General features: G+C 37.5%; 1 protein-coding gene across 3 annotated transcripts in view; it reads left to right on the top strand.

Moving 5' to 3' along the window:
• TMTC2 (transmembrane O-mannosyltransferase targeting cadherins 2) overlaps nt 1-26460 on the top strand; it is a 255259-nt gene that overhangs the window by 133891 nt on the left and 94908 nt on the right. For 2 of the 3 annotated variants that reach the window (XM_042792917.1, XM_032999850.2), the window contains exons 3-4: nt 1852-1881; nt 11745-12573. In XM_042792917.1, coding sequence (XP_042648851.1) covers nt 1852-1881; nt 11745-12573 — 859 coding nt within the window. The remainder of the gene's footprint in view (nt 1-1851; nt 1882-11744; nt 12574-26460) is intronic. The other variant, XM_042792918.1, reaches the window with a different exon arrangement.

Genomic DNA, 26460 nt, shown 5'->3' with positions numbered 1-26460 from the left:
TGCAAGGAACGGATCACCCTGCAAACAATAGAAAATAAATAAAAAAAAAAAATCCTAAAGCTTCATTGCTGTCTAAATTCTTATACTGTGAATAAGCCACAGTCTGAATTTACTAGTTAGAAAATAAATGTGATTTGAGTCAGTTATGCCTGCATTTTGATTTTAAGAATTCTGTCATATTCTGTTCCAGTGTCTTCTCCTCACCTTTCCACTGCTCTTTTTCATTAGCAAACTCAATAATGTAACCTGAAAGCCAGGTGATTAATTTCTAGCACATAAATCCCTTATGTCCCCATTTCATGCATGAAGATTATGGCATACAGGTTACTGAAATTTATTTATTTTTAAATCATTGTTGGGGACTAGATGTAGCTTTGATCTGGACATGGATTAAGGGGTGGATGCAGGTTTGTGTGTAATTGCATTTGAGTCATTAGCACGCTTAGCACTCCCCTGAAGGGGAGAGTGCCGTAAAGAGGGATGTAACTGCCACAGCTTCTGCTGAATTTTTTGAGGAAAGTTACCTCTCTGCTTGTTTGTTGTTGCTTTGCCTGGCAGTGTCTTGCTTCAGGGCATAATTTTTTCTTCTTTGAACTATGGAGTGCCTGACATTAGACAACCTAGTTTAGTTCACTAAACTTGCTAAGTTTTTTATACTGAATTATGTCTGTCTGCTAATCACTACAAATCTGTGCTTTGCATTTGAAAGCGTTTATTAAAAACAAGCCAAAAGCTCAAAATAGGAACAACTTTGAGGATTTTTATTTTGATGGTTTTACTGTAGCAGAAACGTTCAGTGATGTGGGTGTCTGTATAATGTAACATATCCTCTTCCAAATCCTGCCTTTTTTTGAATTCTTGAAGAAATCTCACACTCATTAAATAGCTTTCTATTACGATAACTCGGAGAGAGAACTGCTCTACTTCGGCCTTCCCACTGAGTGAAATCTCATTATAAATCATCTCTTTATGGCTCCAAAATGCTGCACTTCCAAACTTCACTCATTAATGAGACTGGAATGAATTTCATAATGGCTGGGTGTTTGCACTGGAACCATACTAAGAGAAGACTGTTGCATTTATTTCCTTGATGCCCAAAACACATTTGCAATGCACTGGACCTGCAAACCCAGAATTAATAAGGAAGGCTCTGTGTGTGTGTGTGAATATGGATGAGTATCTACAGGCAAAATGATTTCCATTTGTACTGTTTTTATTTCTTCCTCCTTTGTTTTGTCCAAAAAGCTGAGAAACTTGTTTAAAATAAATGTTTTGATAATGGTACTAAATGTATTTAACAATAAATAATTATCTTAGTTTCTCCTAAAATAATTCCTAGTGGGAAATATTAAAGATCTTATTTTAAACTAAACAAGATAACTGTACAGGCTTTCAAGTAAGGCTAATTGTAACCAGTTAAGGGGCTTCAGCATGCCTCTTACTGTACCAGTAACTGACCTCTTTTAAGTACTTCACCCCCTAATAGTTTGGTTGAGAAGTATCTTGGTATTGGTTCACAGGAGATTGCTAACTGCTTCATTTCTTCACATTAGCTCAGTGGAGAGTAATGACATCCCATGACATGAAGTAAGTTTTGTCATCCGTATTCTGCTTCACCACTTTTCATCTCTCTTTATTTGGATTATTAAGGATTTAGTTTTGCATTACTGAGGTCAGTAATTGGTTTACCTTTAACTCTGTCTCTAATTCAGACCCTAGTAATGCAGTTTGTGTTTTTAAAAAGGCTACGCTTACATGTCCTTTTAAATATCCCTTAAAAATGTATCTAGACTAAGGGTAGAAAAAATTAACACTTTTTTTTATTTTGTTTTTTTCATATTTCATGTGTAGGGAAACAAGGCAGAGGACATCCTATTCAAGGTATTCTTTTATTTTTATCAAACATACTTTTTGAGGAAATTTCCTATTGAAGTGTTTGCAGTTTTTATTATTGGCTAAATATTCTTATATTTGTGCATTTCTATTCCTGTGATATATTTGCTACACTCTTTGCTACCACTGTGTACTGATTACTTATGTAGCTAGCCAGTGCTATCTGCTGCAAAAAGTTTAATTTGTTCTGTCCATTTTCTAATAGGTATTAATTCCCATTTCTATTTAGTGTATTCGATAGGGAATAAATACAAAAAAACTTCCCCAATAATTAACATAGGACACAGCAAACTCTCTCTTCTTCAAATTAGACTTTGAGCATAACCAATTCTATAACAGACTAACTCGATCTAATGAAAAAGAACAAATGAAATCGTTATTAAAATGTTAATGTTCCCAGTCTTCCTTCTGAGATCACAGTACTTACTGATCAGGTCTTACAAAAGTTATTCATTTAATTTCTTTCAGAAGTTTTTTATTCTCCTCCAATTAAGCAAATATCTCCAGAATTTTATTGCCAGTGCTTCATAGCTACCTGCTTAGCTCCATTGGAGGTAAGACTAGGTTAGATGACAAAGGAGACATGTAGATGTGCTTCAGACCATTTGTTTTGACTAGGAGTGTGAGAGGAGTTCCTGTCAAAATACTTGGAAACCAAGCTTTTCATCAGTGGTGGTAACATACTATTTGTTAGCATTCTCTTTGAATTACCTTTCATCTCCTGTTGGCAGTGACTTTGAATCTTGAAGGTATGTAGTTCTTACTGTAAGCCACTTTTCTGAAGGCTTTCTGAGACTGGTAGTCATTGCTGTGTTGCCTTTAGCTTCTCCAGTTCTTTGTGGTTCCCATTGTTTGAAATATGATGGTAGTGTAGCATAGAATAAGTAGAAATTATACAGAGATTGCATCCAGACCACAGGAGATGTCCTTTAGGCTGTTATTTATAATAAGCACTGCATCTGAAATAAATGTCTAGTAAGTGTCTGATGCTGTGAAATTTATTCTTACTTCTAACGGTACTGACATCAAGCATAAAAGTTGCGCTACTTGTGACTGTCTTTTGACCATTCTTTTGTACCACCTCGTAAATAAATGTATTTCATGGGTGGGTGAGTGTAGAAGGGGGGGAGGGATTTTTTTTTTTAAATAATTTTGCTAGACACAACATAATCTGTATTCAGTTAGTCACACAAATAGGTTCTGAGTCAAATTTTTTTCCTTCTTTTGCTGAACCTGTAGAATCTGAAAATAAAATATATGCACCAAAACTATCTTTAGATATTCTTTTTTTCAAAGTAAATAAGTGACTACTTGTATGATCTGAAGTGAATCTTTCTTGATAATATACAGTGCCTTCTGAGTTGATAAGCAAGTTCTGTATTTCACATAAACTTTTAATATTATCTGTGTTTCTCTTTGAAAATGTTGTGTTTAAGCTTTACTGGAAGAATTACAATGAAGTATTCAAATTTGTAATATATTTTCTTTGTTGTGAGTATAGTTTCAAGATAACTTCGCTGCTTGTTCTTTTGCTATATTTTAAAGGTATAAATAAAACAAACGAAACACCTCAGTTTTTCTGTGGGCAAAGAGAAAAACAAAAAAACACATAAGATGCTGCTTGTTATCTACTGTAGAGACTGACTTTTGTAGATTGATGGGCTTCCAGCTTATGGATTCCTATTACCCCTAGATAAGATGTTATGTCAAATATAGAGCCAATTTGCTATTTATCCCATGTACAGAAATTGATTATTGATGGCTTCCTTCTACTGGATTGGTAAAGTTGCTTAGTCATTGCCAGAAGCTTAATCTGGGATTAAATGACATTTTTGCTCATAAAATCCATTCCTATTTGCCTTAGTTAAAAAGTGTGTGTCTATGTACGTTCTTATAGTATGTTTTTCTCCCACTGCATATTAAACCAGCTGTTAGGCTTTAATTTTCCTTTATTGCCATGTTATTAGTGTAGGAAACGTGAAATGTACTGTAATAATTTTTGGTGGTAGGTTTATAGGTAGGATTGCATGTGCTCTTAAGAGCCATTTTATACTTTGCTTCTTTTTTCATTAAGCGTGCCTGTACATTGTACAGAAGAGCACAACAAACTTCCTTTAGAGGAAAAAATACATATCATCATAGAATCATAGAATTGTCTGGGTTGGAAGGGACCTTAAAGGTCACCTAGTTCCAACCCCCCTGCCGGTGGGCAGGGACATCTTCCACTAGACCAGGTCCCTCAAACCCCCAACCAACCCATCCTTGAACACTTCCAGGGAGGGGGCAGCCACAACCTCTTTGGGCAACCTGTGCCAGTAAAGGATTTCTTCCTTATATCTAATCTAAGTCTACCCTTTTTCGGTTTAAAACCATTACTCCACATCCTATCCCTACACTCCCTGATGAAGAGTCCCTCCCCAGCTTTCTTGTAGTCCCCCTTTAAGTACTGGTAGGACACTATAAGGTCTCCCCAGAGCCTTCTCATCTCCAGGCTGAACACCCCCAACTCAGCCTGTTCTCGTAAGGGATGTTCCAGCCCCCAGATCATCTTCATGGCTTTCTCTATACCCACTCGAGCAAGTCCATGTCCTTTTTATGCTGGGGGCCTGAGAGCTGAACACAGTACTGCAGGTGGGGTCTCATGAGAACAGAGCTGAGGGGAAGGATCTTTTCCTCAGACTGCTAGACACACTTCTTTTGATATAGCCCAGCATATGGTTGATTTTCTGGGCTGTGAGCACACATTGCTGGCTCATAGGTAGTTTTCCATACACTACTGCTCCCAAGTCCTCTGCAGGGCTGCTCTAAATCCATGCATTGTCCAGGCTGTATTTGTGCTTGGGATTGCCTCAACCCATGTGCAGGACCTTGCACTTGGCCCTGTTGAATTTCATAAGGTTTACAAGGGCCCATCTCTCAAGCCTGTCAAGGTCACTCTGGATGGCATCCCTTCTCTCAGTCGTGTCAACCGCACCACACAGCTCAGTGTCATCAGTAAACTTGCTGAGAGTGCACTCAGTCCCTCTGTTCACGTTGCCACCAAAGATGTTAAACAGCACCAGTCCCAATACCAACTCTGAGGAATGCCATTCATCACTGCTCTCCAGCTGGACATCAAGCAATTGATGGCAACCCTTTGAGTGTGACCATCCAACCAATTCCTTATCCAACGAGTGATGCATCCATCAAATCTGTATCTCCAATTTAGAGACAAGGATGTCATGCAGGACAGTGTCAAATGCTTTGCACAATTACAGATAGATGACACCAGTCGCTCTTCCCTTATCCACCAACACTGTAACCCTGTTGTAGACGGCCACCAAATTTGCTAGGCATGATTAGCCCTTAGTGAATCCATGTTGACTGTAACCAATCATCTCCTTATTTTCCATGTACCCTAGCATAGTTTCTAGAAGGATTGGCTCCATCATCCTTCTGGGCACAGAGGTGAGACTGACTGGCCTGTCGTTCCCCATCCATTCAAATGAGCAGGGCTTTAGTAAGTTACCAACACTCATACAGGATGAGTAGTTCAAAAGCATTGTCAGGTCAGATTTACTTAAAACGATGTAGGAGATACAAATGATGTGGTGGGTCCCGACCTTTTGTACTCATTTTCAGGTGTGTTTGTTACTACAGAGGACAGTCTGGCTATACAGCAGGTACAGCTTTTGCCTTCCCAGTAGGACTGGAGCAAAGCTTCCTTTCTCCTTGGGACTCTGCAAGCCTACTCATCAAGTTGCTCAAGTATAATGCTGAGCTGTGCTGCCAACCTCAGCCGTGCCACTCGTCTACAAGACCATCCTGCTTCCTTGTAATCCACATGGCAGAGGCAAACTGGTGCTGTTTTCCACAGCTGGAAATTTCCCTTGGTTCCCATTGAATTTATATGAATTGCTCTGTTATGTTGCTCTGTCTAGTCCCTTAATTTATTTCTGAAAGTTCTGTGCTGGAATCTTTTAGGATTTACTAGTACTGAGAAGAGTGGAAGGATTACTTCACATATCTTGAAGGGTGTGCTTTCATCTGTAGTCTTGGTATAGTGTTTACCTTTTTAACAATTGTTTGAAAGAGTTGCTTGTGGTGTGTGATAATCCCTAATTCTCCTCTGAAGATGAGCCAAGTACTTCTTCCACGTCTCGTGTAGCTTTAAGCAGTCGGAGTTTCCTCTGCCTTTTATACAAGTTAATTTTTCTGAACATCTCTTTGTTTTTTCAAGATCATTTTGAATTCCAGTTCTGCCTTCCACCATACTTGCATGTTCAGTGAGCTCTCAGCATTTTGGGAAGTGCAGAAGGTGCAGCACCCTTCCTTCACTGCAAAGGCTCTTAATTGAGACAATACTTGTTAAATGAAGTGCAGGTATGACTGTTGGACCACCTATCTACCTGAGTGGGGATAACAGCAGTGCTGGACAGCATTCCTGAGCAGTCTGGTCATTCAGGAATGTCTTTTGATCTCAGTGGGCTTCTAACTTCCTGTGTTAAGTTCTTGTTGCTGCAGATAGATGGATTAACCCTGGGTAGATATCCATAGTGTCACCATTGTCACGCTATATTTGGCTGTGTAAATTTATCTGCAGAGAGAGCCTTCTCTGTTGCACTGATCATTATCAAGCTAATGTAGTCCCTTCTGCCTTTGTACTACCTTCAGTCATTCGTACAGTTTCTGCTCATAATGCAATTTATCTTTTCCCCTGTACTCCTTATAGCTATTTTTTCAGCTGAGAGATCTGAGTTTCTTGTTGGTTTTGTTTGGTGTTTTGTTTTGTTTTGTTTGGGGTTTTTTTGTTTGTTTGGTTTGTTTTGGTTTTTTTTTTTTTTTTTTACTTTAAGGATTCATATTAAACATTTCAGAGGAAAACTTTGAGCAATTTTAAATTCCAGTATTTATAACTTAATTTAAATTTTAGTAAGTCAAATAAACAGCAATAAGGACTGCTTAGATTATGTTACTTGCTTATTACAGTAAAAAATATGTACACATCATCTCCAGCTGTTTTATGAATGCACTGACTTCCTTGTTGAGAAAGAAAGGTGTGAGTTCATAACACTAGAAGTAAATGTCATTAAATATGTACAGTTTGTCACAATATTGGATAAGCTATAGGCAGAGCTCTAACTCAGAGGAAGAACAGACCTTCAGGCCAGCTGTTGTTGTATCACCAGTGTAAATGAGTGAACCTCATTTAGTAGGGTCATGCAAGCAGGAACAAACTGGGCAGGTGGAGCGGGAGCAGTAAAAGCCACTTCCAGCTCAGTACTATGTCCCAGCAGGGGTTGTGGCAAATAGCTTCGTCCCTTGTGGAGATGCATTTTAAATTCTAGTTGAGCTCAAACTCAGCCGAGCTGTGATCCAGGAGTCTCTACCTACCGTGGAAACAAGATACTGTCAGTCCAGTGATTTCACAGCTGTTTTACTACTTTGGGAAGCCCCAGTTCTCAAGCATACATGTTTTAAAGGAGCTCTAAGTTGGAAAAGAAACTCCTGTGAGTAATTCCTAGTGATTTACCCACTTGCTTTCCTGCATTTCCTGACTTCTAAGGATAACATTTTGCATGTGGTTAGCCCTGGTGATTTTGATATCTGGACTGTCTTGACCATGTGCTGTATTTAATGCTGCTTTGTGAAATGGACAGAGTGAGGTTAAAAGAATAGTGTCTTTTGAAAATGCTTTGGATACCACCTAGGTGATGACTGAGCTTTGGCAGGGGCTGCCTAATCAAGAAATCTGCTGCAGTGTCTTATTTAAGAGCAGTATAATGGAGTGAGGAATTAGAATTTAATGCAAGGGAAATGTGCAATGTGGGTGGGTCATGCAGATGGATTTTGGTAGGGAGATGAAAAAGGTTTCTGCAGTCACAAACACTAAAATTGCAGTGGTGGTACTTGACTGTTAGCAGGCAGGAGAGATGTTAAATCTGATCTAAATCAGTGCTCATTTTTTTTTCCCAGATGAAAATGACTACTTATGAAAGGTTAGAGGATTTATGGGGGTGTCAAAACATATGGCAGATGGGCTGGATTAGGACTCATGAGTATAGTAATCCAAATCCTTTCTGCCAAGCATTACAGAGGATCTCTTCCTGCTGCTGGGCTACACTAAATGTACACAGTCAGAGTAGCACAGGCTGTCAGGAAGCTCAGAGGAAGAGTTGCTAGTGAAAGTGCTTGTCTGAGCAGAGCTCATTTTGAAAGCACTTTATTTGCAGGCAGGAGTCTGCTGGGGAACTGATTATATTACTTAATTTTAATGAATTGCTGTAAGTGGGTTGGATTTTTTTCCCTTTGGTTTGCTACACAAAGCCTGGAAGAAAGTAAAGCCAAAATGTGAGCTAAACCTTTCTAATTATCTCTGACTATTTTAGTACAGAGCTGTGCAAAATTCATGAATGTTGAGAGAGGAAAAAAGGGAAATAAATTTGTCATTCCCCTTCCAAGCCGGCGTTACCTATGTGTGATTAAAAAAAAAAAAAAAAAAAAAAAAAAAAAAAAAAAAAAAAAGGCGTCCTACTTAAATTTTTTGTGACAGAATTTCAGTTTTAGTCTTGGTTCTCCTCTGAAATCTGAAAATTCACAGTGGCATGTCAATGTTAAACGAGTTATTCGTAGCTGTAGTTAACACTCAGTTAATTTAAAAAAGATACAAAGCTACCAGCTTTTGAGAAGGTCCATGTCCAAAATAGTTTCTGTGGAAGGATGCAAACCATTTGTGTCTGAGGCAACAAGAGGTTTAATTAACTGAATATTCCTGTACTCAGTTAATTAAACCAAAGAATCCACCAGAGCTCCTTCTCTCGTTAACTGTTATTTTACAGCATGACAAATTGATATGCTGGTGTGGAAAACCACCCACTTTGATATTTCTGAGCTCCATGCGTGAATGTCTAGATATTTTGACACTGGTGTAGAATGTTTGGTTGGTTTGGTTTGGTTTTTTTTTTTGTTTTTTTTTTTTTGTTTGTTTTGTTTTTTTTTTAATTTTTGTTAAATCATCAAACACAATACATCATATAGAGAAATTGTGTTCTTTGTAGAACCAAGAAGTGTGAAGTTCTGGACCTTATAGATCTTAAATTTAAGCCTAAAAGAGAGACTGCAAATAGTTACTCCAGCAGTGAGGATGGATTAGCTCTGAGGTACATGTTGTTTGCATTTCTAGGGCTAGGAGTAAGAGGCAAGGTTTTCATTGTTATTGTTTTATGATGTATGAAGATGATCTGAAAGTTTTTATCAGGTTTCACCATAATCCACGAGGAATGGCCTATCTGCTCTAGTATGGTTTTGTCAAAGACCTTTGTAATGTGAACTTTCTTAGCATTTAATTGAAAAGTGCACTGGCCAGATCTTCAGGAAAGGGAGATTTTGTTTCCAGTTGTTAACTATTAGCAAAATAACAAAGCAGTCTAAGCAATCCATGAAAGCTCACTTCTTATCTGTTAAGCAAATTTTACTTGCTTAGTATTTGGGATGTCTTAATCTTTCAAGTGGTATATAGCCCTCCAGCAAAGATCTGCACTGAATTTCTAATTAAAACAAACAAACAAAAATCCCCATCTCCCTCTTCCTAGCCTCCTCTTGTTTAAGCAGACTTCTCTAGGCTGTAGAAGGGTATATAAAAAAGAGCAAAAACGGTCACACTTAACATTTGAGAGTTCTTTATATGAATGTTTGAATTAAATTAGTTTGAAAATAATTGAGCCAGAGGGGTGAGCGAAAAAAATTTTCATGTAGCAAAATATGATGGGAATGAAAAGATAAGTTGAACCAGGGACATAAGGTTTTATTGTAAGGGCATACATGCAAATCCATGAAATCTGAATAATCTTTTTATTCCAAATATAACTTTGTTGGGAGTTTCAGCGAGAACCAATTTACACAGCTTTATAACATTAAAATCATTTAAACGGTCCTGACAGGCAGGGATGAAACAGTATCTGAGATGAGTTATGAAGCATTACCTGGCTTACAAATACAAGTAGGTTGTTACAGTAGGCTTTCCCGGGACTATATTCATCATAAAGTGTAGATGTAGATTTTGATTGATTTATTACCAAAAAGTTGTTGATTTTCCAGGATATGAAAATATACAAAAGCTAATAAATCAAACTGGAATTAATATGGCAAATGAAATATCTGGACTCAGTCTCTACTTCATGTTATAAAAGTGTGAACGTTTTTTAGGTGGTTCTGATACAAGTACGTAAATATACTCTTTATAAATTTGTTTGTTCCCTACTGATGCTTCCATTGAATTCTTCCATATTGCCTCAAAATTGAATTAATTAATCTAACTGCCATTGAATATTCTAAACTTCACAAGGAGAAACTCTATAGGAATGTGAAAAGGAATAAATTTCTTCATGAGATAAGCAGTTAAATTATGATGACCAGACCATGTCTTGTTACTGGAACACCAGTAACTTGGTGGTAGAAAGCTGTTAATCATTGACCTGAAATGGAGCAGCACAATCATCTGTATTTCATGATATCAAGGGGAGAGTCCCCCCACAAGGGAGAAAAATGAGCTGTTTGAAAGAAATAAGATAAAACATTCCACTGTGAGGTCCTGCTTCTGAATAACTGAGGAAATATTGAGTAACCATCCCAGGAATGTATAGTGTGAGATGGAAAAAACAGACTTAATACAATGAATAATGATTGACAAATAATTCTTTTAGGGGGGAAAGATTATCAAAGTGCTTACACTGTATCTGAAGCTTTTTGGCATATAGTTTTTCTTTTCTTACACAAGGCATCCAAGAAATTGAAATATAAAAATAGACATATTTTAACTTTTGCAGATTCTTCATCAAAGAGAGAGTAATCCAAAACAGCTTTCATTTAGGGTGCCCATGTAATTGAGAGCAGAACTTAAGCTCATCAGTCCTAGAAATAGGTGAGAAAATCTTGCTTCCTGATTCTCATTTAGGCAGAGGTGCTGTATTTCTGCAAGCATTTGAACGAGTAAGCGCTTTCGGATGCAGCAAGGGGGAACACAGCAAGCAGCTCCAGATGGCAAATGTTGAGTTATTCCATAAATAAGTGGAGGTTCTTCAAGTTGCTAGCATGATGACATGGGTAGGTGGAGTCAGCTGTATGCTTCACATAATACTATTTAGATAGTTATGAAGATGCGAAAGGTTTTAGAGCACTTATTTAATATGGTGAGCTTGAAGAAAAAACCCAACAAGTTTGGCTGTAAGATGCAAAATGAAGTGGGGCTTTCAGTAGTAGGCAGATCTGAAGGTTCCAAATGATCACTGTGGTTAATAGGTAGGAGCTGGAAGACATAAACATGGAATCTGTGTCTGTTTTCCTCTCTTGCCTGCTTGGAAAGTGTAGTTCTCAGGTGAAATACCTTGAGATAAATTCCTTTTTGAAATTCCCATTAATTAGGGAAAAGGGAAATGGAACATTCTTTAAACTTTAAATCTAGTTAAGGCAAGCTGGTGTTTTGGTCACAGCCAGGAGCAAAGAATTGATTTTGGGAGGCAATGTAGGAACCACTGTAAGATTCCATAAACTCCTCTAAAATAAAGTTTTCAAAGGGTTACACAACTAAATCTTAAGCAAGGACTGACAGCGCTAAACTTGCTAAAGGCTTGAGTCTGTTAAAGGCTTGATACAGCTTAAATGAAAGAGCCTGCTCTTTTAGTCTGTGGTCAACAGCATACTCCAACATTTTGTGATCCAAATCTCAGAGACCAAAGATCTCTAGTGCTTGTTTCCATTACAAAAAAAAAAAAGTTGTATCAGATATTTCTTGGTTCCCTTTGTTTATAATTTATAGAATTAAACATGTGGTGTTGATTTATGCTGATGATTTTTTTTTTTCCCCCCTCCCCCAGAGAAAGAATATGACCCTCTTCTTCAGCATTGGTTTATTGACCTCCTGGGGGACTACGCTGCTGGGTGCCCGCTTATACTGGATGGGCAACAAGCCCCCAAGTTTTTCCAATTCTGACAATCCAGCAGCTGACTCGGACAGTTTTCTCACACGTACGCTGACCTTCTTTTACCTGCCAACCAAGAACCTCTGGCTGTTGCTGTGCCCAGATACCCTCAGCTTTGACTGGTCTATGGATGCTGTGCCTCTTCTGAAAGCAGTCAGCGACTGGAGGAATCTACACACTGTGGCCTTCTATGCTGGACTCCTCTTCCTTGCCTACTGTAGCTTGAAGGGCTCCAGTAATGAGAGAGAATGCAATGGGAAAACTGTAATAAACGGCAAGCAGAATGCTAATGGGCATAGCTACCACTCAGAGATGGAGTACAAGACACTGGAAGTGAAGTCAAGCTTTGCATCAAAAGAAGAGAATGGTATAAAAAAGCATGAAATACAGAAACTACAGCTTCCTTCAACTGAGAACATTGTCATTTTGTCTCTGTCTTTGTTAATAGTGCCCTTTGTTCCTGCCACAAACCTATTTTTCTATGTTGGCTTTGTAATAGCAGAGCGTGTGCTGTATGTTCCTAGTATGGGCTTCTGCCTGCTGGTTACAGTGGGTGTCAGGGCCCTTTATGTCAAAGCCCAAAAGCGCTTTCTGAAGAACTTGGTTTTTTGTTCCACTGCTGCATTAATTGTTTTCTATGGACTCAAGACTGTTGTCAGGAATGGGGACTGGCAGAATGAGGAGATGCTGTATAGGTCAGGGATAAAAGTAAACCCTGCTAAAGGTAATTTTTGCTCTTTATGGTGAATTCTTTCTTTATTCCTATCTGTCTTTGCCTTTGAATTGTCTGATTTTATCAGCTGCATCTAAAGAAGATACTTCAGGAAATGTCATTTTAAGTTGCAGTAGTAGGTACATTAGTAAAAAATGAGGAAAAGCAGGAATGTGTTTTGATTAGGTGTTACAGGTTTGTCATTAACGGGGGAAAATGAGACCCTAAGGTAAGAGGATACTTTCTTTTTCATTGATCTTCTTTCTGTATTTTGGAATTAAAAATCTATTGTTAGTATTACAGACCCCACCTTGGTAATTTTCCATTTGGAGTCTGGTATCTATCATGCTAATGAAGGTTTTTCATATGTTCACCGAATGTTCTGTTCTCTATGACTGGAAAATACAAGAAATAGTAAAAGACAGCATCAGGGATGCTTTTATTTCATCTGATGCAAATAACGTCAATACTACATAATAAAAATGAGGAAATGAGGTCATATTATTCAGCCGAGGAAATTACTGTAGTTCCTCCTGCATACAAGTACTGTAAAGAGTTATTGTCAAGTACTTCTACCTTCCTGTTAATGCATAAATGTCAGATATTCGTAACATTGCCCAGCTACTGCTCTCAAAGGTTATATCTATGCTGTAATGAAATGTGACTACAGCTAGTGTAAACACATCCAAACAGGCAATAAACCGGATAGTTTTGGGATCAGTAACGGTGTTTAGCTGTGGGTCTGTGGTTTCAGCATATATGGCAGATCCATCTGGGATCCTCAACTTGGCACTGCCTGGCTCCAGTGCTCTTGGCATACTAGCAAGTTTATATGAGAAAAGTCAAAATACCACCTGTGAGTGCAGTGTCAGCATCGACTAAGCCTTCATTATTCACAATTCATCAGAAGTGAGAAGGAATAACTTGATTGCTTTGCCTGTCTGTGAAAGAAAAATCTGACAGCACTTCAACATACTGCACTTGAGTTTTTCCAGTTCTCTGCTCGAAGCCCGTTATATGATGCAAAGTCATCTGCTGACAGAGGTGTGCTTCCTGGTTAGGCAGTTATATTGTGCTGTAGCCTAAAAGCTGTGATAGTGAGAGGCAAATGCAGGTGTTACTGTGAGCTGATAGGGAGTGAAAAAGTAGATTTGGCAGATACGATGCCTTGAAAAGTGGCATTATAGTAGCTTGTCAGTTGTCAGTCTGATTTTGTAACTCTTCTTCATATAATTTGTCGCCCTAGGTAAAATTATTAAACTTGTTGCTGCAGTCAGTGACTTTTTATTAACTGTGAACAAGTACATCCCATTTCTTTTACTTTTTTTTTCTTTTTTTTTTTTTTTTCAAAACTAGTGCAGGAAGGCAAGAAATTAAGAGAAATAACTGAATAGTGAGACAGAGACAGCACATCAGAGTGATTGTATGATGCTGTGAGACTTACCGGTTTAGTGATGATGTAAAGCTTGCATTAAAATGTTGACATTCCTTGGAAAGAAAAGAATGTGTGTGCACTTGCTTAAATAGTTAATGTATGTTCCGTTTCTGTCCTTGGTGGAGATTGCCAGATATCACAGACTGTATTAATAGTTGTCTGCTTGCTTTGAGCCAGTTTTTGTGATTAAAATAAAATAATATTCTAGTTTTTGTCCAACAGTAGGATTGGCGGCAGTGTTGTCTGGAAATTAGACTACTGGGTATTATGCTCCCAGGAGACAGGACAAGCTATTTTCATCATACACATCTTCGTATGCACAGACTTATGTATATATGATTGTCTGGTTTCTCGCCATATAAGCTGACATTAGGTTTCTTGTAAGGTATGCAAAAGCAAAGACAGCGTGTCAGTGTGGTGATACAGACATGATTGAGCTGACTGTAAATCTCCTTCAAATATTCTGTTAAACTTCTGCTGAATATTTACTAGCCCACACACATTGTAGCAAGGCTGGGTATCAGAAACTTCCAGCTAAAGTGACCTGTCACCCAACTCTATTCATTACTGTGAATACTTCCTAGATTATCCCTGGCTTTGACTATGCTAATTTTATTTTCTATTTCTCATACAATCAGGCAAGCCTGACTGGACCAGACTGGCTGCCAATCTGGCCAAAGCATGAGGAGATCAACAATTCAAACTACTCTTCAGTAATTAAATGAGGTTGACGTAGGAAAAACAATTTATTTTTGTTTGCCTCTTTTTTTTTTAGTTTTATGAATGCTAGTGATAAATAGGCTATTCAGACAGCGAAACAATGGACTGCTCAGTCAAACGGTAGTGGAGAAGTGCTTTCCATCCTTTTCGGCTGCTAAGAAGAGGCTGCCACTCCTCATTTCTCTGTTTTCCTCAACTCGCAGCCATTTCTCCTCATGAGTATTTTCTTACTTCTGATCATATTTGAGCGGCAGAATAATTTTTCCTGATGGTTCTTCTTTTCCTCTCTTTTCCCGCAAAGAGCTTCTGAACAAGAGCTTGTTCTGTCCTAAGCAAAGAGGGATCCTTTCAAAAATTCCCTGTGTGGGAACTGATAAGGAAGTAGAAATCTGTGAAGACCAGCTTTGCTAAAGCAAGGAGTCAAGCGTTTTGTTCCAGATCCATCTGTATTCTGGCCTAGCAGGGTGAAAGCCATTCTGTGGCTGGATGCTGTGAAACAACATTGAGCTGATGTGCTGTACTAATAAGGTAATTTGAGAGGCAAGCTATTAGCACAGGTGCATTTGTGTACTAATGTGTCTGAACTGCTCTGGGAACAGGGTTGTCTCACATGGTGGTGGTTTATAATCAGGTCCTTTGCATTGTAGTATGTGTCACAATATAATCTCCTCTGCTGTCGTGGGACTTCCAGGCAAACTTGATCAGCACCTTCTCCATCTTCAATCCTCAGTGGAGAAATGGGTGAAAAGCACCTCGCCAGCACTTTCTTGTGGCCCCCTCACGGGCATCTTGCAGGCAGTGCAGGCAGAGACGTAGTGTTCTGCCTCAGGTGAGAAAGCCCCTAGCTCCGCAGGCAGCCATTTATGTTTCCACAGGCTGTTCTCCAATTTACGTTTCCCCAGTCTGTTCTCATCAATCACTGGCAGTGTGGAAAAAATACTCAAATGCATGCTGTGTGGCTCATCTCTCAGAAACCCCCCAAAATACACCATGGGAGAGTCAAGTGAGTAGAGGGTGGTGATGCCGCCTCCGAGCCACCATGCACGTGCCGGCTTTCCTGGCTGCCGCGCCCTTGGCTGGCGGAGGCGTAATGAGGACTTGGGATGCCTTAGCTGCATCTGTTCCTGGGCTTGTTCATCTGCAGTTTTGGTTATGACTAGTATTTCAAATATGTTTAAAGTGATCTGAGTGTTGCATCTTACGGTTTGTCAGCACTTGAGGGAAAAATAGGCAAGATTGATTAATGTAGTTTATGGATCCTGAAGTGGCTGTATACGTGTTTTGACATTAGGGAGGGAAAAGTGCAAGTGCTGCCTTCAACTTAACAAGCAGCCCAACTGATATAAAACAGCTCACATTATTTGAGTGTTCTTTTATAGCAAAGGAAGCCTTCCAAAATATCAAAACAAATAAAAAAGTTAAAAATGGGTGTTAGCTGTCACGTCTCTTTCAATTAGACCAAGAGTCATTCTGTGCTGATGATTACTTTGTGTTTAATATAAAATTATAATGACACACAAAATAATTGTTCTCATTATGCCTCGTTATCTCTAGTTTTCTCTGTAGTACCAAAAGTAGGCTTCAAAAAGCATAATGTCTTTCCTCCAGGCCATTTTGTACCTTGCAGTCCACATCATAATGATCTTTGATGTTCAGATATATTTGCTGTACTGTTATAGACACTGATTAAAGAAGCAGAAAATAATAGATAGAGACTTAGACTGTTAGGCTGCTGCAGAGGTATTAGTTGCTTGGTCATACTTACTGATGAAATTTTAGTCTCTTGGTGTTTGCTGGAACATTTGTAAATAAGCTTTGAAGTTTCTTGCTGGAAATAGTTGACCTGCTACACCAACTGGTTGCTTAACTTTAACCATGCATTCAAGTCTTGCTGAATTTATGTATATGGCTCCTGTTTTTGCAATGGAATGTACAGCAAGAAACTAAGCTGCTTCCAAAAGCAGTATTACCACATTATTGTGGTGCTACACGTGGTCTGATAAGCCTTGTCTCTCACATGGCATTGTCTTAAGTTTGCCTTACAGTGTTTGGCTTCAGAACCAATTCTCAATATTGCTCAGATGTTTGTCTTCTTTCCATCATGTATTAGTGTTAAAGAAGTGTCATACATTCACATCTTGGGCAGGCCAGTGGAACCTGAGTATGTGCTTCAGTCCTTCCCTGAATCAGTTCTACAGGAAAAAAAATAAATAATTTCCTTAATATCTATTACATGAAGGAAAAGTTGGGGTGACAGTGTTGAGTTTCTTGTTTCAATACTATTGGATTCAAGCTTAGATATTCCTGAGAGGTGATTTACACAAAGACTAAAAAAAAAAAAAAAACAAACAAAAAAAAACAAACAAAATCATTCAGATTATCTGTGTTTTAAAATTAATATTACCTCTTGTAGTCCTACTTTAAGCTAAAAATCCTGTTCTTACTATCCTCCATCTTACATCAGTTACCCTGCTGTTCTCAGTGGACAGCAAGACATGGTGTTGACAGAGAAGAGTATAGAAGTTGTTCCGTATGAATAGAAAGCCACTTTCCTTCTATCTTTCCACTATTTCTCCTACTCCCAGTTCTTATGAGTGTGAACCATTCAATATTGCTTAATGTTTTCAGAAGATACTCTAATACTGAAATACTCTTCTGAACCACAATGTTCCTTTCCCCTGTTCTACTTTTGCTTTTTCTTTGCAACAGAGTTGTGAGCTCTTCCTGTCTAATTCTGCTTTATTTATGCCTGTAGAAGGTTTAAAGAACTTCCTTTGCTTTTTTGGCATTTTTGGCATAGCATTCAGCCTTGATCAGTTTTATTCTTGGAACTTTATGGACAATTACATTTTTTTTTTTCCTTTCCCTCCCTTTTTTTTTTTTTTTTTTTTTTTAATTTCCCTCCCCTTATCAGTTTAGTATAAGATTGGTAACTGCTTCTCTATGCATGTGTGAATGTCAAGATATGATATGAAGTTTGGATTATGAAACATCTTAGTTCAACAACAATGTATGGATTAGCTGTATGCTCATCTGAGCAATCATAAAAAAATAGCCATTGTATTTTTGTTTCATTTATAGTTTTAATTTCGTTTTATGTAATTAGTTCACTGCTTAGTTTGCTAATACCATCTGCTAAATAAAATTGAAGGAGTACTTAAAGCTGAATTTAGAATTTAGCATATTTAATCTCATCTATGTAGCATAACCCTTGCCTTTTGATCTGAAGTGCCGAAAATCTACTCCCTGTTTTTAATATTTTTTAGATCACCAAATTCATTTTGTTATCAATGTTGAATAGTTTGTAGTGTTAATTTCATCTTTATTTTACCATTACTAATGCAGCAAGCAAATGTATTTACTTAAACTGGTTTAAGTGTTGGTGTAGGAGAAAAAAAAGAGTCATGAGAGTTAGTTTTATTTCACTTACAAAAATTTGTTATTGTTAAAAAGTCACCGGAATTTATTCTCACCTGAGAGTTGCTGCTTTGATTAAAAAAAGAAAAAATCCATGCCTGTCATTGTAGAGATTGTATGCTCTAGTTTTGTGCACTCGGGTAGAAGTAAATACTAGAAGCTGTTTCCATCTGATTTGACAGGTTGCTGCTCTTATCCTTATCTACTCTTAGAAAATGATTTCTTGCTAACAGTAGCTGTCAGTAAGAGGTCCCTTCTTCAGCACACAATGAAAATACCAACTAATAGTGCAGCAAGGAAAGGCAGTTACCTCACCTTGTGGTAAACCAGGTAAAGAAGCCATGTTTCCCTCAAACAAAAAGGACGCAATAAACCTGTGTTTTCCATGATGATTAGTATTTTTGTATCACTAGGGATGACTGGAGATAAAAGGAGAATAAATATTTTAAGGTATGGCATTCTTTGAATATGCTTAATAGTAAAAGCCTACGCTGTGATGTCAAGAAGCAGGGTTCTCCTGTAATACCTTTAGAGCTTCATTTTCGGTAACTATTGCTCTGTCACACACCTTGTTCGCCATGCTTTTTTTATGTTTCCTAAATAGAATAGTGTGTATTTTAACAAACACCACATTGGGCATTTAAAAATATTTTGAGCATTTGGGATTGCATTTGAACATTTTGGTGCATATATTATTCTTCTATGCAACTTGGCAGTAAAACTCCAACTCATCTTTGGGCCAATAGCTCAAAATATCACTCTGTGCAGTAATTATTTCTTGCTCCATTGGTTCATTTAACTTCAGTAATAATAAAATCACTCTAGAAGTGGTAAAGGTCAGACTCAAATAACATTACAATGAATGGAAAATACTGCTTTTGAAAAACAAGGCTTAAGAGAGAAAGTAATTTCACTGCAGAGGTTGCCATAAACCAGCAGTCTTTGAAAGTCTAAAACCTGCTAATAATTATGCATAAAAGTTTTGCATATTATCACTGTTAAGAAATATCAGGGATATGAGCATAGCATCTGGAATTAAGTATGCATAAGTTTGTTTAAATTTTGCTAATAAGCTCTTCTTTAGCCTTTGAACAAGCCACTTTAATGTCAATTTTCCCATCTGGAATGGAACTCATACTACCTATTTTCATTAGATGTTGAATCATTTAAAAAAAATTCTGCTAATTCATTATTGTATTAAAACCTTTCCACATTTATGACAGTAAAACACCTCTACTAAGCTAGCTGCTAAATAAATATCAGCATACATAGTCATTATGGTGATTTTTGGCATACTTTTTAAGTCAACATTTTTTGAAGTAATTGTTGGAGAAACATAGAATTATATAATTGTCAGTTTTCCCACCACCATCACCAAAATTTTCTGGTACTTAATCTTTTGGCTAAATGTTGCATGGATATTTTCCTTGACTATTATTATTATTTTAAACGTTGATCAGAAACTTAAGTTAGGCTATTTTTGTTTTAAGAAGAAATTGCTTTAAAGGTAGTATAGCTTCTGTCAGTGTTGTAAAATATTTCCAACCATCAGTAATAACTCTTGTAACAGCTACTGTATGGGGAAATGCACCTGATAATGCAATGATCTTATATAAGTAAAAGATTCAAAGGTTATAATTAAATATTAAAAATATAATTAGTAATATAAAATTTATATGGTTATATAAGTCTATAATTGCCATATATAAATTATGTAGGATAGACCATGATAAATTTGGTGTCTTTTTTCAGAACTAAAATGATAGAATTTGAAGGATAAATGTTGTACAGGATGCTTCAGAGTTCTTGAAATAGATAGTAAATACTTCTATCAGTCATTCATAACAGCTTTTAAAGAGAAAGCTCAGCTATTAAGTGAACCGCATAGAATTGTTTGAAAATTAAAAAGGCTACTCTCTGAAAACAGTGTAGGAATCTCTAAATGGGTGGTACTGGTGCCCTGAATGATTAGAAAGTGTAGAAGGAATGGCCATTAGTAAGTTGGGAAACAGCCATAGTTATCTAGAGCACTTGAGCATCCCACAGGCAGACCAGCCTTTGCAGATCAGTCTCGTTATGCTAAATATGTTGGAGAGCTGAAAGAGAGTGGATTACACTTCGGCTGAAAGTCTGAATTTATTCTCCAGTGACAGTGTTCTCTCTTCCAGTCCTTCAGTAGTGCTGTAATTTCCTCTGAAACCCAAGTCTTTGTGGGATATCTGCTTCTCCTTCAGCAGGACACCAGAAAGCCTGATATTCTTCCTTTATATGTATGTAAGACTGGAAACAAGGATACTGTTTTTTTGTTTTTTTTTTTTTTTCATTTAATGTAGTCCAACAGCATCTCTAATCTGTGAATTCTAAGTAGAAAGGGGAGAGGAAGAGAATCTGTTATTAACTACTAGCTAGACTTTTTCCCTCTTTGCATACACTAAGAATTTAAAGAAATAAACAATTTTGAGACACGAACTCTATTACTCTGTTTTGAGACATGGACTCATCAGACTGTTATTTCTTCCCCTGCCTTCCCTGAGGTGTTCTGCAGAATCATTCAACAAACTCATCTGTGCTAAAAAGTACAGTACAAAAAAACCCCACCCCTGCTCAAGGAGGGATTAGCTATGGCAAGTTTTTGGTGTTTTTTTTTTTTTGTTTTTTGTTTTTTTTTGTTTTTTTTTTTTTTTTTTGTGGCATATCAAGTAAAATGGATAAAGTTTGGTATTTCATTTACCAGAAAATGATAGATTTTATTTTCCAGTATGATAAAAAGTCAGGTTTTGAGTCCATATTCCTGTGTTCTATGGAACTTGCCTGTTTTTTTTTGAGGGAAAGAGTTACTACTAATTAGAGGAAAACGAGATTATCTAGGTTGGTTCTCAAACTGAGGATTTTTCTTTAAATGCATTGGATAGTCATCCAGTTGCTTCATTATTTTACCTTTTTTTCAAAATATGTCAGCTGTGAAAAATTTTTCTTTACGTAATGATTTTCACCATGGGTTACATGTCTTCATTTTCCTGTCTGTAATGGATTTCATACCAGTACACACTGAGGTCCCATTATATAAATCTGGTAGAGAAACTAACCTTTAATGTGGACAGGACAGTAATTTACACAAATGCCTCTTTATACTTCTTCTGGCAGTGTAAAATCCCAGTGTAGGTAGATAAATACAAGTATTTTATTAAGATTTCCAATACTTTTCCTTTGTAACAGGGAGTTTTATTAACACTTAAGCTTGGACTGTCATCATTGCCAGCTCTCGATACATGCAAAAATTAAATGATGGCTGATGCAATTCTAGTATGCACAAAAGGCTTGCATATAGTTTTGCTTTAAATTACAGAAAAGATCACAAAATAGAGTGTTCTATGTAATTTCCTTCACTTTGCTTTGATGCTCTACCACAGTGAACTTTTCTTTCAGTTTGTAAACTGCAGAAGATATTTGGAATATGGACTATTAAAGATGCTAGTAGTTTCACTACTGGTAAAAAATGAAGGAGGTCATTTTATGACCCACCTTCCTCCCTGCCACCTGTATTTCCACAGCAGTGTGGATATGTATTGCCTGGCAAAGCTTCACAGGCTCTGTCTTGCCTTAATAAGCGATTTGAAACAAAACAAACAAACCATACAACTTGAAGTGTCATGAAAAGCCCTCTTCCTGGATATGCACTAATTTGCCTTTTCGAGGTCTGACACACATTGTTTGAGCCCTCTGACCATTCCCTTGGTTTGACAAGCCCCAGCACTGATTCCCCCCACCCCCCACCGTGCCGGGGCTCCTCCGGCACATTTCCAGGACACCGTCCTCTCTGTTCCCCTTTCCTGGAAAGGAGCCAACACGATCCATCTTTTAGCTCTGAGGGCCGGGACTGTCATTTTCAGCCAGTTAAGTGCACCCTTCCATTTCTGCAGGAGACTGGCTTACAGTTCACCACTTGGGACATAAGTGATAATTTTGAAATGTATTAGAGATCATTTTTTTTTAGAACCATGCCTGCTGTTTAAAAAGTTACATAATTTGACAGATGTAGTACATGGTCACCTCCTTGTCTGAGTCATTTTGGTGCTCTAAAGAGTTTCTCAGGGTTAATCCTGAGGTGTATGGGGTGCCCAGCGTTCTCCTTTTCTTCCATTTGTATTTTTCTGCTCCTTTGGCTTCCTCTCAGTTTCTTGCATGATTTAAGTCCATTGCCTCTACAAAATACAATTCCTTATATTATGAGAGTTTCAGGTCAGCACTGTTCACTGCTTTTTTCCTGGTCCTTGTGAAGTTTCATCATATGGAACTTTATGGCAGTAATGGCGTACGGTGTTCACACACTTTGCAGAGCACGCATAGTTAAGGAAGCTGTGCGAACAAAGGTGTGATCGGGCTCTGCTGTGAACAAAACAGTAACTAGATTAGATGTTAAAGGTATCTTTATCTGCCTTTTCTCATTTTCTAACCCAGATCAGTGTATTCATCTGATTCATACCACAGCTTTCCCCAAAATCTTTTTAGCATTAGGATGAATGGCCTGGAGGGTGGTAGGTGCAGCGGTTCCTTAAAATTGTAACTCCACCATTGTTTCTGTGTCATGAAACACTGCCCTGAAGTAACCTCCAGCAGTTATCTGCTCTGATAATGGGATTTCCACTGAAATAAAATATAATCTGTTTATCAGTCTTTTGTTATTACCTTTCTGTCAGATGAAAAGCTATTTCCTGATGTGTTGGGGGTGTGCCAACACAATTTGGAAGGTAGAAAACTGTTGTATTGTCAACAAGTCTGTGATCTTGCAGTAGTTATAGCTTAATCAGAATATCTTCGTCAGAGTTGCAACATTAAAGAAAACTGAATTATACAAAGGTTGGGAAACGGGAGGACATATTCAGAACAATGTGTGTGTTGATGTCGTTTTTATTTATTTATTTAACATCTACAAAGTTCCAGTGAGGTTGTGGTTTCTGGTTTGCGTCTTTTTAGAGGTTCTGCAGTGTGAGCACTGGCTTTATGGGCTGAATCTGGTTTACAGGACTGTTTTGTATGGAGGATGGTCTTTCTCTTCTGGGAGAAGTAGAAGGACTGTCCATGTAGCACACTGGCTGGATTGAGGCAGCTCCTGGGAGATGTGAGATGGTACCTCCATCCGAGAGTGGTTAGGAAGCATGTATCTTCCTGAACTTGTCTGTTGGCTGGTACTGAGTGAGGGCTATACCGCTACGTGTTTCTGTAATGTTACCCTGAAAATATTTTATATTTTTGATACTTAACTAAAACCATTAAGGAAGTGTTATTTGATCCTGTGGCACTTCAAGCAAAGGTACTGGCAAGAATTTATTCATACAGTAATCTGTCATGTGTAGGGAATCAAGGTGCCTTGGAGAATGGGGAGTACATGAGTATATCTTATCATTTTTCTTTGATGGCTGGCTTTATTCTGGGTGCTCGCTAAAGACTCTGTTAATGTGATATTTACTGTTCAACTAGATTGTGGAGCCCTCACACACTTGAGATTAGATTCATTAAAGCTAAATGGATTTCCAAAATCTGCAAGTATGTCCTATGTGGAATGAGCAGTCCATACTCTAGACTAAACAGAGTAAATGGTGAAGCCTAAGAACACTTTACCAGCTGCTCATTTTCATCTCTCAGGTTCATTGAGCTGTCAGAGCCACTGTGCTGTCTTTTGAGGAGGAAAAGATAAATTTCTGTAACATAGTAAGTGGAGCGAGTATACCAGGCAGTGATGCTGAGCATAGCAGAAAGTGTTGTGTATTCATACCCATTTGCATCAGGGTTTCAAAACTAAGAAACAAAACTGAAACCCTGCCTGCCAAAAGTCAGTTGGTTCAGTACCCATGCTGGATAGTTTTCAGAACTCTGCATAGTTTTCAATTATGTTTTTCTTTCACCTGCTGTCATTTCAGAAGCCCTGGAATTGATCAACAAATGAAGTGTTGAACAAACGATATAAATAACACTCTCAATAAAAAGAAGAATAATATATGAAAGTTAGGAGGTGGTAAATCTCTAATACAGTGTGTCTCGACTTTGCCACATACCTGCTGATATAAAAAAAAAATCCATGTATAAAGTAGATTAAACTCATAAATTATGGGTATGTAGAAACCATTTTCCCTCTATGAAACAAGAAGCAAGGCACTTTTGCTGTTGAGTTAGCGAAATGAGGTAACTCGATCAAAATATTTCTATTAACAAGTGAAGTTTTTAGAAGAAAATTATGGCGAATATTATGAATGAATTTATGACATATTTTAAAATATAAATACCTTGTACAAACCATAATGCAGAAGTTATGAAAAACCTGTTCCACTTTCAAGGTAGTAACCTTTAACATTTACACGAACTTTTCTGTTCGTAGACCACTTAAACATTATCTAATTGATCTTCTGAGTATCTTTTTGAGGGATAGGGGGTCTGTACTATAGAAAAACTATTTAAAATGTTGATCTCTCTTCATTTCCTTTTTTTAAACTGCAACTGAGCTTTCAGAATTTTTATTGGGGAAACCTATCTTGCCTCGGTTCATGAAGATCTTACCCCCTTTAGAACAAAGTGATTACCTGATGAAATTTGAATGCTCAACACTGGAGCACCACTCTGTTTTATCAAGTAGGACCCTTAAAAGGAAAAAGCCATAAGCTGCTGATGAATCTAACCTTTTGACAAGGAGGAAAAGGTGTCCTTGTAGCTATGGTTATAACCTTTCAAATGTGGATGATATAACTAGTGCTGTGCTCTTTCTTCATGTGTTGCCCAGGAAAGATAATTTGGAATATTTGGATATTGGAAACTTGTTGACCTCTGTTGCAAATATCAGCATTTTTTTTCCAGTAGTATGAATTTTTCACTTACAAACATTGATCTTAATGTTTTGACTTACTTCTCATGAAGTAGATCACACTCAGAAGTCCTAAAAAGACTCAAAGGAACGTCAGATTTTACAGCTTGTTTTTACTATTATTATTACTTTTTATTTTAACCAAATGCAAGCTTTGTTTACTCCCAAATGTCTTTTAGGAAGGATGACCTTTTAACAGAAGTTAGGAACATAGATCAAAATATAAAATGCATGTACAAATATCAATGTTCCCACAATGATTAAACTGTAAGTAACTTAGTTTTCTTGGCCCTCGTATTGTGAGAATACTAATTATATGGTGAAATGTTCCTTACATCTGTCTTCTATATTGCAAGAACACTTCCTCTTCTTTCTTTACTTCATTTGTCCAGATGTTATCATGCATATATGTTCCATTAGTGTCTAGCGGCATTGCTATAGTAGGCACTATGCAAACCCCTAGTGAGATAGAATACTTGGCAGAAAAAAACTTGCAATTAATGGATGAGTAACAAATGTCAAGAATACAAATAGAAAGGCATCAGGAGGTGCAGCCTCCTGAACAACAGATCTGAACAACAGATTAGTGACAGAGCTGGGAACAGAATATACCTCTTAATTCCAAGTTTAGCACCTGCAATTTCAGCAGGAGGGAGACGAATCTAATGTCAGGAATGTATCTCTCTTAAAGGTTTAAACTTGGAAGAACATAAGAAAAAGAATTTTTTTTCTATGCAAGCCACGTACTACATGAAGTGTATTTTTACTGAGGCATCCTCTGCTGTCAGTGATGTTTCACAAAATTCTCTAATCTTTGAATGGTCTATAAACTTAGCAGTGGTCCAGTGCTCTCTGTAGGGTAATATGTAGAATTTCAGCTGTTAATGTGGAACTTCAGATAGGTGGTAAAATGAAACAATTTGGTTAATAAAATATCTAATCTATAAGTACTCAGTGTAGGTGCTAAGAATGAATAGAAAAACATATTAAGTGAAAGTTCCAAGAATACTCAATATTCTTTTTGCTCCCCTTTACCATTGAGCTGAGAGATTCATAACATGCTGCTGCACTTGCCTGCCTACATTGCTACATTGTCGTGATATTGCCACAGAGGTGGCAGTGTGAATGCTTGAAATTCATGACTTTCATACTGATAGTTGTAAAGCAGTAATTTATATTGCAAAATGAAAAAGTGTTAAGAATAGATGGTTAAAAAAAAAAAAAAAAAAAAAAGACCTAAAGTGGAAGCCTGGATTGTCATGCTCCAGGAATTAAGTCCACATAGAAGTTATTAGTGAAAGAGAAGAGGTTATTTCATTTTCGTTTTTGCTTTATTTCATGCTCCAAACTTTTAGAAGTTAATTTAATGTTCATCAAACCTTTTGTGGTGACAGTGCCATATAAACTGACACTCTTTAATACACATGGTGTAGTCAAGGCCAAAGGCATCTTTCCCATGATATTTTTGTCACTT

The sequence above is a fragment of the Tyto alba genome, unplaced genomic scaffold, assembly GCF_018691265.1.
Source record: "Tyto alba isolate M040663 unplaced genomic scaffold, T.alba_DEE_v4.0 Super-Scaffold_2, whole genome shotgun sequence".
NCBI lineage: Eukaryota > Metazoa > Chordata > Aves > Strigiformes > Tytonidae > Tyto > Tyto alba.
Note: the sequence above shows the minus strand (reverse complement) of the source record. Positions and strands in the feature narration are given on the sequence as shown.